This window comes from Procambarus clarkii, chromosome 21 (assembly GCF_040958095.1).
Source record: "Procambarus clarkii isolate CNS0578487 chromosome 21, FALCON_Pclarkii_2.0, whole genome shotgun sequence".
NCBI lineage: Eukaryota > Metazoa > Arthropoda > Malacostraca > Decapoda > Cambaridae > Procambarus > Procambarus clarkii.
This window is the reverse complement of record NC_091170.1, coordinates 18,757,242-18,771,846: the sequence shown is the minus strand read 5'-3', so window position 1 is coordinate 18,771,846 and position 14,605 is coordinate 18,757,242. Positions and strand designations below refer to the sequence as shown.

General features: G+C 49.4%; 1 protein-coding gene across 1 annotated transcript in view; it reads right to left on the bottom strand.

Annotated features, from left to right (window-relative positions):
- The window catches only part of LOC123760677 (polycystin family receptor for egg jelly), a 467,012-nt gene that overhangs the window by 132,663 nt on the left and 319,744 nt on the right, over positions 1–14,605 (bottom strand). The window contains 2 exon segments of the mRNA XM_069328534.1: positions 9,194–9,418; positions 14,181–14,416. Coding sequence (XP_069184635.1) covers positions 9,194–9,418; positions 14,181–14,416 — 461 coding nt within the window.

The window sequence follows — 14,605 nt, the reverse complement described above, 5'->3', positions numbered from 1 at the left end:
AGGGACCAACAGGACACCAACACTAGTGGACCAACAGGACACCAACACTAGGGACCAACAGGACACCAACACTAGTGGACCAACAGGACACCAACACTAGGGACCAACAGGACACCAACACTAGGGACCAACAGGACACCAACACTAGGGACCAACAGGACACCAACACTAGGGACCAACAGGACACCAACACTAGGGACCAACAGGACACCAACACTAGGGACCAACAGGACGCCAACACTAATGGACCAACAGGACACCAACACTAGGGTCCAACAGGACACCAACACTAGGGACCAACAGGACACCAACACTAGGGACCAACAGGACACCAACACTAGGGACCAACAGGAGACCAACACTAGGGACCAACAGGACACCAACACTAGTGGACCAACAGGACACCAACACTAGGGACCAACAGGACACCAACACTAGTGGACCAACAGGACACCAACACTAGGGACCAACAGGACACCAACACTAGTGGACCAACAGGACACCAACACTAGGGACCAACAGGACACCAACACTAGTGGACCAACAGGACACCAACACTAGGGACCAACAGGACACCAACACTAGGGACCAACAGGACACCAACACTAGGGACCAACAGGACACCAACACTAGGGACCAACAGGACACCAACACTAGGGACCAACAGGACACCAACACTAGGGACCAACAGGACACCAACACTAGGGACCAACAGGACGCCAACACTAATGGACCAACAGGACACCAACACTAGGGACCAACAGGACACCAACACTAGGGACCAACAGGACACCAACACTAGGGACCAACTGGACACCAACACTAGGGACCAACAGGAGACCAACACTAGGGACCAACAGGACACCAACACTAGTGGACCAACAGGACACCAACACTAGGGACCAACAGGACACCAACACTAGTGGACCAACAGGACACCAACACTAGGGACCAACAGGACACCAACACTAGTGGACCAACAGGACACCAACACTAGGGACCAACAGGACACCAACACTAGTGGACCAACAGGACACCAACACTAGGGACCAACAGGACACCAACACTAGGGACCAACAGGACACCAACACTAGGGACCAACAGGAGACCAACACTAGGGACCAACAGGACACCAACACTAGTGGACCAACAGGACACCAACACTAGGGACCAACAGGACACCAACACTAGTGGACCAACAGGACACCAACACTAGGGACCAACAGGACACCGACACTAATGGACCATCAGGACACCAACACTAGGGACCAACAGGACACCAACACTAGTGGACCAACAGGACACCAACACTAGGGACCAACAGGACACCAACACTAGTGGACCAACAGGACACCAACACTAGGGACCAACAGGACACCAACACTAGTGGACCAACAGGACACCAACACAAGGGACCAACAGGACACCAACACTAGGGACCAGCAGGACACTAACACTAGGGACCAACAGGACACCAACACTAGGGACCAACAGGAGACCAACACTAGGGACCAACAGGACACCAACACTAGTGGACCAACAGGACACCAACACTAGGGACCAACAGGACTCCAACACTAGGGACCAACAGGACACCAACACTAGGGACCAACAGGACCTCAACACTAGTGGACCAACAGGACACCAACACAAGGGACCAACAGGACACCAACACAAGTGGACCAACAGGACACCAACACTAGGGACCAACAGGACACCAACACTAGTGGACCAACAGGACACCAACACTAGTGGACCAACAGGACACCAACACTAGGGACCAACAGGACACCAACACTAGGGACCAACAGGACACCAACACTAGTGGACCAACAGGACACCAACACTAGGGACCAACAGGACACCAACACTAGTGGACCAACAGGACACCAACACTAGTGGACCAACAGGACACCAACACTAGTGGACCAACAGGACACCAACACTAGGGACCAACAGGACACCAACACAAGGGACCAACAGGACACCAACACTGGGGACCAACAGGACACCAACACTAGGGACCAACAGGACACCAACACTAGTGGACCAACAGGACACCAACACTAGTGGACCAACAGGACACCAACACTAGGGACCAACAGGACACCAACACTAGGGACCAACAGGACACCAACACTATGGACTAACAGGACACCAACACTAGTGGACCAACAGGACACCAACACTAGGGACCAACAGGATACCAACTCTAGGGACCAACAGGACACCAACACTAGTGGACCAACAGGACACCAACACTAGTGGACCAACAGGACACCAACACTAGGGACAAACAGGACACCAACACAAGGGACCAACAGGACACCAACACTAGGGACCAACAGGACACCAACACTAGGGAGCAACAGGACACGAACACTAGGGACCAACAGGACACCAACACTAGTGGACCAACAGGACACCAACACTAGGGACCAACAGGACACCAACACTAGTGGACCAACAGGACACCAACACTAGGGACCAACAGGACACCAACACTAGTGGACCAACAGGACACCAACACTAGTGGACCAACAGGACACCAACACTAGTGGACCAACAGGACACCAACACTAGGGACCAACAGGACACCAACACTAGGGACCAACAGGACACCAACACTAGTGGACCAACAGGACACCAACACTAGGGACCAACAGGACACCAACACTAGGGACCAACAGGACACCAACACTAGTGGACCAACAGGACACCAACACTAGGGACCAACTGGACACCAACACTAGGGACCAACAGGACACCAACACTAGGGACCAACAGGACACCAACACTAGTGGACCAACAGGACACCAACACAAGGGACCAACAGGACACCAACACTAGTGGACCAACAGGACACTAACACTAGGGACCAACAGGACACCAACACTAGTGGACCAACAGGACACCAACACTAGTTGACCAACAGGACACCAACACTAGGGACCAACAGGACACCAACACTAGGGACCAACAGGACACCAACACTAGGGACCAACAGGACACCAACACTAGTGGACCAACAGGACACCAACACTAGGGACCAACAGGACACCAACACTAATGGACCAATAGGACACCAACACTAGGGACCAACAGGACACCAACACTAGTGGACCAACAGGACACCAACACTAGGGACCAACAAGACACCAACACTAGTGGACCAACAGGAAACCAACACTAGGGACCAACAGGACACCAACACTAGTGGACCAACAGGACACCAACACAAGGGACCAACAGGACACCAACACTAGTGGACCAACAGGACACCAACACTAGGGACCAACAGGACACCAACACTAGGGACCAACAGGACACCAACACTAGTGGACCAACAGGACACCAACACTAGGGACCAACAGGACACCAACACTAGTGGACCAACAGGACACCAACACTCGTGGACCAACAGGACACCAACACTAGTGGACCAACAGGACACCAACACTAGGGACCAACAGGACACCAACACTAGGGACCAACAGGACACCAACACTAGTGGACCAACAGGACACCAACACTAGTGGGCCAACAGGACACCAACACTAGTGGACCAACAGGACACCAACACTAGGGACCAACAGGACACCAACACTAGGGACCAACAGGACACCAACACTAGTGGACCAACAGGACACCAACACTAGGGACCAACAGGACACCAACACTAGGGACCAACAGGACACCAACACTAGTGGACCAACAGGACACCAACACTAGGGACCAACTGGACACCAACACTAGGGACCAACAGGACACCAACACTAGGGACCAACAGGACACCAACACTAGTGGACCAGCAGGACACCAACACAAGGGACCAACAGGACACCAACACTAGTGGACCAACAGGACACCAACACTAGGGACCAACAGGACACCAACACTAGGGACTAACAGGACACCAACACTAGTGGACCAACAGGACACCAACACTAGGGACCAACAGGACACCAACACTAGGGACCAACAGGACACCAACACTAGGGACCAACAGGACACCAACACTAGGGACCAACAGGACACCAACACTAGGGACCAACAGGACACCAACACAAGGGACCAACAGGACACCAACACTGGGGACCAACAGGACACCAACACTAGTGGACCAACAGGACACCAACACTAGTGGACCAACAGGACACCAACACAAGGGACCAACAGGACACCAACACTAGGGACCAACAGGACACCAACACAAGGGACCAACAGGACACCAACACTAGGGACCAACAGGACACCAACACAAGAGTCCAACAGGACACTAACACTAGGGACCAACAGGACACCAACACTAGGGACCAACATGACACCAACACTAGTGGACCAACAGGACACCAACACTAGTGGACCAACAGGACACCAACACTAGGGACCAACAGGACACCAACACTAGTGGACCAACAGGACACCAACACTAGTGGACCAACAGGACACCAACACTAGGGTCCAACAGGACACCAACACTAGGGACCAACAGGACACCAACACTAGGGACCAACAGGACACCAACACTAATGGACCAACAGGAAACCAACACTAGGGACCAACAGGACACCAACACTAGGGACCAACAGGACACCAACACTAGTGGACCTACAGGACACCAACACTAGGGACCAACAGGACACCAAGACTAATGGACCAACAGGACACCAACACAAGGGACCAACAGGACACCAACACTAGGGACCAACAGGACACCAACACTAGTGGACCAACAGGACACCAACACTAGGGACCAACAGGACACCAACACTAGTGGACCAACAGGACACCAACACTAGTGGACCAACAGGACACCAACACTAGTGGACCAACAGGACACCAACACTAGGGACCAACAGGACACCAACACTAGGGACCAACAGGACACCAACACTAGGGACCAACAGGACACCAACACTAGTGGACCAACAGGACACCAACACTAGTGGACCAACAGGACACCAACACTAGTGGACCAACAGGACACCAACACTAGGGACCAACAGGACACCAACACTAGGGACCAACAGGACACCAACACTAGTGGACCAACAGGACACCAACACTAGTGGACCAACAGGACACCAACACTACTGGACCAACAGGACACCAACACTAGGGACCAACAGGACACCAACACTAGGGACCAACAGAACACCAACACTTGTGGACCAACAGGACACCAACACTAGGGACCAACAGGACACCAACACTAGGGACCAACAGGACACCAACACTAGTGGACCAACAGGACACCAACACTAGGGACCAACTGGACACCAACACTAGGGACCAACAGGACACCAACACTAGGGACCAACAGGACACCAACACTAGTGGACCAACAGGACACCAACACAAGGGACCAACAGGACACCAACACTAGTGGACCAACAGGACACCAACACTAGGGACCAACAGGACACCAACACTAGGGACCAACAGGACACCAACACTAGTGGACCAACAGGACACCAACACTAGGGACCAACAGGACACCAACACAAGGGACCAACAGGACACCAACACTAGGGACCAACAGGACACCAACACTAGGGACCAACAGGACACCAACACTAGGGACCAACAGGACACCAACACAAGGGACCATCAGGACACCAACACTAGGGACCAACAGGACACCAACACTAGTGGACCAACAGGACACCAACACTAGTGGACCAACAGGACACCAACACAAGGGACCAACAGGACACCAACACTAGGGACCAACAGGACACCAACACAAGGGACCAACAGGACACCAACACTAGGGACCAACAGGACACCAACACAAGAGTCCAACAGGACACCAACACTAGGGACCAACAGGACACCAACACTAGGGACCAACATGACACCAACACTAGTGGACCAACAGGACACCAACACTAGTGGACCAACAGGACACCAACACTAGGGACCAACAGGACACCAACACTAGTGGACCAACAGGACACCAACACTAGTGGACCAACAGGACACCAACACTAGGGTCCAACAGGACACCAACACTAGGGACCAACAGGACACCAACACTAGGGACCAACAGGACACCAACACTAATGGACCAACAGGAAACCAACACTAGGGACCAACAGGACACCAACACTAGGGACCAACAGGACACCAACACTAGTGGACCAACAGGACACCAACACTAGGGACCAACAGGACACCAAGACTAATGGACCAACAGGACACCAACACAAGGGACCAACAGGACACCAACACTAGGGACCAACAGGACACCAACACTAGTGGACCAACAGGACACCAACACTAGGGACCAACAGGACACCAACACTAGTGGACCAACAGGACACCAACACTAGTGGACCAACAGGACACCAACACTAGTGGACCAACAGGACACCAACACTAGGGACCAACAGGACACCAACACTAGGGACCAACAGGACACCAACACTAGTGGACCAACAGGACACCAACACTAGGGACCAACAGGACACCAACACTAGGGACCAACAGGACACCAACACTAGTGGACCAACAGGACACCAACACTAGGGACCAACTGGACACCAACACTAGGGACCAACAGGACACCAACACTAGGGACCAACAGGACACCAACACTAGTGGACCAACAGGACACCAACACAAGGGACCAACAGGACACCAACACTAGTGGACCAACAGGACACCAACACTAGGGACCAACAGGACACCAACACTAGGGACCAACAGGACACCAACACTAGTGGACCAACAGGACACCAACACTAGGGACCAACAGGACACCAACACAAGGGACCAACAGGACACCAACACTAGGGACCAACAGGACACCAACACTAGGGACCAACAGGACACCAACACTAGGGACCAACAGGACACCAACACAAGGGACCAACAGGACACCAACACTAGGGACCAACAGGACACCAACACTAGTGGACCAACAGGACACCAACACTAGTGGACCAACAGGACACCAACACTAGTGGACCAACAGGACACCAACACTAGGGACCAACAGGACACCAACACTAGGGACCAACAGGACACCAACACTAGTGGACCAACAGGACACCAACACTAGGGACCAACAGGACACCAACACTAGGGACCAACAGGACACCAACACTAGTGGACCAACAGGACACCAACACTAGGGACCAACTGGACACCAACACTAGGGACCAACAGGACACCAACACTAGGGACCAACAGGACACCAACACTAGTGGACCAACAGGACACCAACACAAGGGACCAACAGGACACCAACACTAGTGGACCAACAGGACACCAACACTAGGGACCAACAGGACACCAACACTAGGGACCAACAGGACACCAACACTAGTGGACCAACAGGACACCAACACTAGGGACCAACAGGACACCAACACAAGGGACCAACAGGACACCAACACTAGGGACCAACAGGACACCAACACTAGGGACCAACAGGACACCAACACTAGGGACCAACAGGACACCAACACAAGGGACCAACAGGACACCAACACTAGGGACCAACAGGACACCAACACTAGTGGACCAACAGGACACCAACACTAGTGGACCAACTGGACACCAACACAAGGGACCAACTGGACACCAACACTAGGGACCAACAGGACACCAACACAAGGGACCAACAGGACACCAACACTAGGGACCAACAGGACACCAACACAAGAGTCCAACAGGACACCAACACTAGGGACCAACAGGACACCAACACTAGTGGACCAACAGGACACCAACACTAGTGGACGAACTGGACACCAACACTAGGGACCAACAGGACACCAACACTAGTGGACCAACAGGACACCAACACTAGTGGACCAACAGGACACCAACACTAGGGTCCAACAGGACACCAACACTAGGGACCAACAGGACACCAACACTAGGGACCAACAGGACACCAACACTAATGGACCAACAGGAAACCAACACTAGGGACCAACAGGACACCAACACTAGGGACCAACAGGACACCAACACTAGTGGACCAACAGCACACCAACACTAGGGACCAACAGGACACCAAGACTAATGGACCAACAGGAAACCAACACTAGGGACCAACAGGACACCAACACTAGGGACCAACAGGACACCAACACTAGGGACCAACAGGACACCAACACTAGGGACCAACAGGACACCAACACTAATGGACCAACAGGAAACCAACACTAGGGACCAACAGGACACCAACACAAGGGACCAACAGGACACCAACACTAGTGGACCAACAGGACACCAACACTAGGGACCAACAGGACACCAACACTAGTGGACATGGAAACCTATTCTGTTGGGCTACAGGTAATATTGTCATTAAGTAACAAATAGCTGACGGTTGAGAAGATCATGAGAGTTGACACAAAGCTTCACCATCATGAGAGATGACACTAAGCTTCACCATCATGAGAGATGACACTAAGCTTCACCATCATGAGAGATGACACTAAGCTTCACCATCATGAGAGATGACACTAAGCATCACCATCATGAGAGTTGACACAAAGCTTCACCATCATGAGAGATGACACTAAGCTTCACCATCATGAGAGATGACACTAAGCTTCACCATCATGAGAGATGACACTAAGCTTCACCATCATGAGAGATGACACTAATCTTCACCATCATCAGAGATGACACTAAAATTCACCATCATGAGAGATGACACTAAGCTTCACCATCATGAGAGATGACACTAAGCTTCACCATCATGAGAGATGACACTAAGCATCACCATTATGAGAGATGACACTAAGCTTCACCATCATGAGTGATGACACTAATCTTCACCATCATGTGAGATGACACTTATTATTCACCATCATGAGAGATGACACTAACCTTCACCATCATGAGAGATGACACAAAGCTTCACCATCATGAGAGATGACACTAAGCTTCACCATCGTGTAAGATGACACAAAGCTTCACCATCATTAGAGATGACACTAAGTTTCACCATCATGTGAGATGACACTAAGCTTCACCATCATGTAAGATAACACTAAGTTTCACCGTCATGAGAGATGACACTAAGCTTCACCATCATGAGAGATGGGACTAATCTTCACCATCATGAGAGATGGCACTAATCTTCACCATCATGAGAGATAACACTAAGCTTCACCATCATGAGAGATAACAGTAAGCTTCACCATCAGCAATATTTCCAACTCACCTTCTCCAGGTCCTTCTTGTCCTTGAAGCGCGCCCAGATGAGCATGAGGAGGAAGATTGCGAGTGTGATGATGAGGGTGAGGTAGATGGTGAGGTTGTCGGTGAAGCCCATGTGGGCGAAGACATAGTTGAAGTCTATGGTGTTGGGCATCACGAACATCCCGGAGCCGAAGCTTGTGAGGTGGTTGGAGGTGCAGGTGGTCAGCGTCTCCGTCGCGTTTAGTACCTGTAGGCAGGGAGAGTGGCTAGTTAGGTGGTCACTCACAGCTGTTAGCGCCTTCCTGGTAATAATATTAATACAAACTTACTGTATGGACAATGAGAAAATCAGAAGAACCCATAAGTGGGATTCGAACCCTCTCACTTGGTACTCCGGAGCTAGCTTCCTAGACGACTCGCTGCCGGAGCTATTGCTAGCTCGCCGCAGACGGATTTGTTCCCTGGAAAACTTACGTTTCTGAGCACCCATCAGCTCAAATCATCACGGTTTTGTGAGGATGATTACACCAATACTCCAAGACCCAGAGAATGTCTTTTTTGGAAGGAAACAATACCGATTTCGTCTACAACTGATGGACAAACAACGATGTTGATTATGTGCTGTGCAGCTGACTGGTATTCTGCACGACCCAGGACGCACTCGACCCAAATCTCGTACCCATGACTGATTGCCCATGTCACCCATGACCGATTATTTTTTTGAGAACTGTATCACTAATCAGGTCACTTAGAGTCCTACCCTGAAAGGCGAGGCGATACCCTGTGGGCATCGCCACAAGGTGGCACCTTAGGTGTACTGAGCCTTTTCAGGGAAAGGTAGAGCAAACACCCCCAATTTGGTGTTACATATCACTGATTCCACCTGGGCAGGAATCATTTTACGACCTCCGTTGGAGGGAAAGGAATTTCTCCAGGCCTAGGAGTGTCTCAGGCATTAGGTAAGGCAGTGAATCGGTTCTCACTACGTGCAGACGTCATGAAAACGTCAAAGAGAAAGAGGCAATGAAGGCAGCTTTCAGATGAGAAGAGACAGTGGACAGAAGTGCAGCAGGCACCGAAGAAAACTGCTATCAACACCAGAAACCAGCAAGATACCAGATGTAATGGACCTAGAGAGGACAGCATCAGTCTCACACCAGCCAGTGTCAGACAATGCTTCTCTGTCCACAACCCAGCCACAAGACGACAGTATGAGACAGGAGAGGACAGTACCAGTCACGCACCAGCCAGTGTCAGACAATGTACCTCTCTCCACAGCCCAGCCACAGGACAACAGTATGAGACAGGAGAGGACACCACCAGTCTCAAACCAGACATCGTCAGAGTCTGCACACATCCCAAAATTCAAGATAATGCAGAAGACCACTTTCCTACAGCATATGGAGTAGTAACGGTAATGGAAAACGAACAACCGGAGCTCAAACTTTCCATCACAGTCAACCTGAAAGGAGAAATAATAATAACACCACAAGACCAACAGAGTGCAAATTGCTTGGAAAAAGTATAAGTCCTGCACGGGAAACATGTTTGCTTGGAAAAGCTGGACCCTTTAGAAAGACGCACACGAGTCGTGCTTTTGGGATACTCAATCGACTTTCCCCTGGATTCAGTACTAGAATACAAGCAAATCCTGAATGCGGAACGATGCCGCACAAAAGTAGACAAAGCAGCGACACGTCAGGTTCTGGTGACCGTCAGGGGGACATGTGCCAGAAACATTGCAATCTTGGAAATTGGGGAATATACTGACTGATACCATACGTCCCAGAACCCCTGCACTGCTTCAGATGTTAGAAATACGGTCACTATCAATCACGGTGTACTGGACACGAGAGATGTAGAGTGTGCAGCCTGAAGCATCCAACCAAAGACTGTATAGGGAAGAACAAGGCAAACCAGACCACAACAGCCAAATGTTCAAACTGTGGAGGCAAACATCACGCCTGGAGCACAACGTGCTCTGCACTGACAGAAAAGGTGCAAACAGCTCAGATCCATTCTCATACAGTCTCATAGAATAAAATTTCCCAAATCTATCAACTCCAAATCAGAAAATACACAAAAACTGCTGCAGAGCTGCAACAAAAGCAAAAAAAACAAAAAAACAAAAAACAATCAATTTCGTAATCAACACAACACATTTACAGTTTTACCGAGGTCCAGCTGAAAAATATCGTGAAGATCATGACAGAGACCATTATCAATTGCCTACAGATGACGCAGAACGCCTCACAACAACACTCAAGAAATCACTTGTGTAATAATGAACAAGATCGTGCAGCAGACCACAGTTACACAAGAAATAGACAGTCTGAGGCAAAACGAAGCACAAGAGGACAAACAAGGCAACATGGACATACAGACTACTAACAACAATCGGGTGGTCAAGACACCGGACCATCAACATTCACAATAGCAACTGCAAGAAGCAGTGACTACTCCAGATCAACAGAATCTTACAACACAAGAGACAGACAACAACAGCCAATGCAGTCTGATATGCAACAACACCAACAAAGACGCATTGAACAGTAAAAATGCACAGGTTCCAACAACACAAGAGGCGGGCACGGACAATCAATGTAGCCTGATATGTAGCAACATCATCAACGAGATACTGGAAGGAAGAGATGCACAAATTCCGACAACACAAGAAGCGGCCGCGAGCAATCAATGCAGTCCGATGTGCAGCATTACCAACAGCAAAATGATGGACAACACAGATGCACAGATTCCAACAACGCAGATGATGACCATGAACAACCAGTGCAGTCCGATTTGCAGTGATACGACTTAGGAGGTGAAGAATATAAAAGCAGATCCCGAAAAGGAGTTCAACTAGAACAGGCAACACCAACCGAACCCGGCGTCTGGCCATTACGAATACTGCAGTGGGACATGCAAGGTCTTGGAAATAAAAACCAAACCCTTCAGGAAGTTGCAATCAGTTCGAAAGCAGATATAATAGTTTTGGAAGAAACTCTTTTACCAGCCACGAAATCCTTCAGATTTGCTGAATATCAGCACCATATTATACCGTGTGAACAGGGGGAGAAAAAGATGGTTAATGACACTAGTCAGAAACACCATACCCAGCAAGAAAACAGACCCAGTTTCATGTGGGGATGGAGTAGAGGTATTATTAGTAACAGTGAATGTGGCTTTTATTGAGCTCCTCATATTCAACGTCAACTAGCCCCCCTAGAAGTAAACTAGAAACAGAGGCAGTGCTTGCCTTGGCCACACATGAAAATGAAATTATTACTGGGGATTTTAATGCTCATCATCAAGAGTTAGGTGCGACTGGGCCAGCCAATGCAGATGGGCGCCATTTAGCTGCAGCTCTGCAAGAAGTACCTGAAATTACACCTCTTAACACTGGGGAACCCACTCACATTGAAGGAGGTTCCCTTCATCTAAAATTAATCTCAACAGCACTCAAACGTCAGGTGAAGTGGGAAGTAGACCCGGTGATCACCAGTGACCACTATGCTACTGTCACAACACTAAACATAGAACGACCTCCTACGCCACCTGCACAACCTATGTGGAATTTAAAAAAGACCAATTGGAATATATTCCAAAAGGAACTTGAAAAATGGTATTCAACATACACGCCACCTGAGGATTTGAACATACACGAGACCAATCAGCAGGAAGCCATCGCAGCTGCTGCTAACGAAGCTATTCCAATCATTATCACAGAAAACACAAAACGAAAGAACTATTGGTTCTATAGTAATGAAGTTAAAGAACAAAACCACAGAATCAACATCTACAGAAAACATCTAAAGGGAAACCCCACACCAGAAGGAAGAACTCTGCTTAGAGCGGTGATATCTGAAGCAAGACGAGATTCTAGAGAGGTAAAGGAGGCAAAATAGTTTGAATGGTGTTAAACTCTAAATGAACATAGTAGTCTTGGCAAGATATGGGATCAAATTCAAAGCATCTCTGGTCGACCAGCCCGACCACAGGAATGTATTCAACCATTGCAGGAGGCTGAGAGACTTGCTCTGCAATTTGCAGAATGAGCGGCTTAATATCAGCTTCCTGTAATGGTAAGAAGGCAGCAAAAATAATTAAAACAAGAGAGGTTGACAGCCATTATTGAAAGCATAGCTACAAATGACGAATGTGACTGTCCCTTCACCAAACAAGAACTAATCAGAGCCCAAAAAGGTGGTAAGGACACTGCACCAGGCGCTGATAACATTACACACTCGATGATCGCACATGCAGGTCCTGCTGGGGAACAAGGGATATTGGACGTTCTCTATGCATCTTAGCAGCAAGGCAAACTAAAGACCTCTTGGAAGAAAGCAGACATTATTCCAATTCCTAAGGCAAAAGAACCTGGCAATTACAGGGCCATTTCTTTAACATCATGTATTAGTAAAACTGCAGAACAGATGGTCTTAAATAGGCTTCTGTGGAAGATAGGCGACTTGCATAAGCACATATTTTGCTTCACTAGAGGAGTTGGTACTGACTTCTACATGGAAACATTACTAGGAACAGTTAACTCAGGTCCAGCTATAGTGATCTTCCTTGATCTATAAAAAGCATTAGAACTTGCAAGCCCGCAAACAATTTTACACACCTTAGTTAAAAAAGGTGTAAAGGGAAATATGCTAAGATGTATTCAAGATTACCTAAGTCACAGGAATGCCAGAGTAAAGTTGCAAGAACAAGTGTCGGACTACCACTTGCATGAGAATGGGACTCCACAAGGAGGAGTCCTCCGTCCTAGTCTTTTTAACATTCATATCGAAAACCTCGTTATGTGCATATGGGAATACTCATATGCAGGTAGAGCATGTAGTGGGTGCAGAACATAAAGGTAGAGCATGTATAGTATGCCGCGCATGAAGGTAGAGCATGTATAGTATGCCGCGCATGAAGGTGGAGCACTTAGTATGCAGTACATGAAGGTGGAGCACATGAAGTGTTCAATAGAGAGCTGCACAACAACGCTCTATACTCACCACAACACCTTGTGTCTCCCATTTCATTGTTGTCTTGTTCATGAAAGCTACGCCATTGACTGTGACCCGCAGCTGGTAGTTGGTCGAGATGTTCTTCACCACATCCATGTTGACGTTGTTCTTGACCGGGTCGTTCATCAGACTGAGGTTGAAGTTAGTCTTGAACTCTCCCACCCCGAGGAAGTAGCGGCCCAGACCTCCCAGCTGCGACGCCATCAGGAACAGTTTATATGTCCCTGTTGGAGAAGATTTATGTCCAGGTAAGCCATGATGCCTTCAGTGATTCAGCAACTCGCATCTTTAGCAAGCTGATGGGGAATTTTGCCTGGATTGTGAATTATATGACAAGAACAAACAGATTGGCTGATCAGGCCGTTACTAAGGAGATGTACACACACGCGGGGCCACGGGTGGTGATCCGTGGA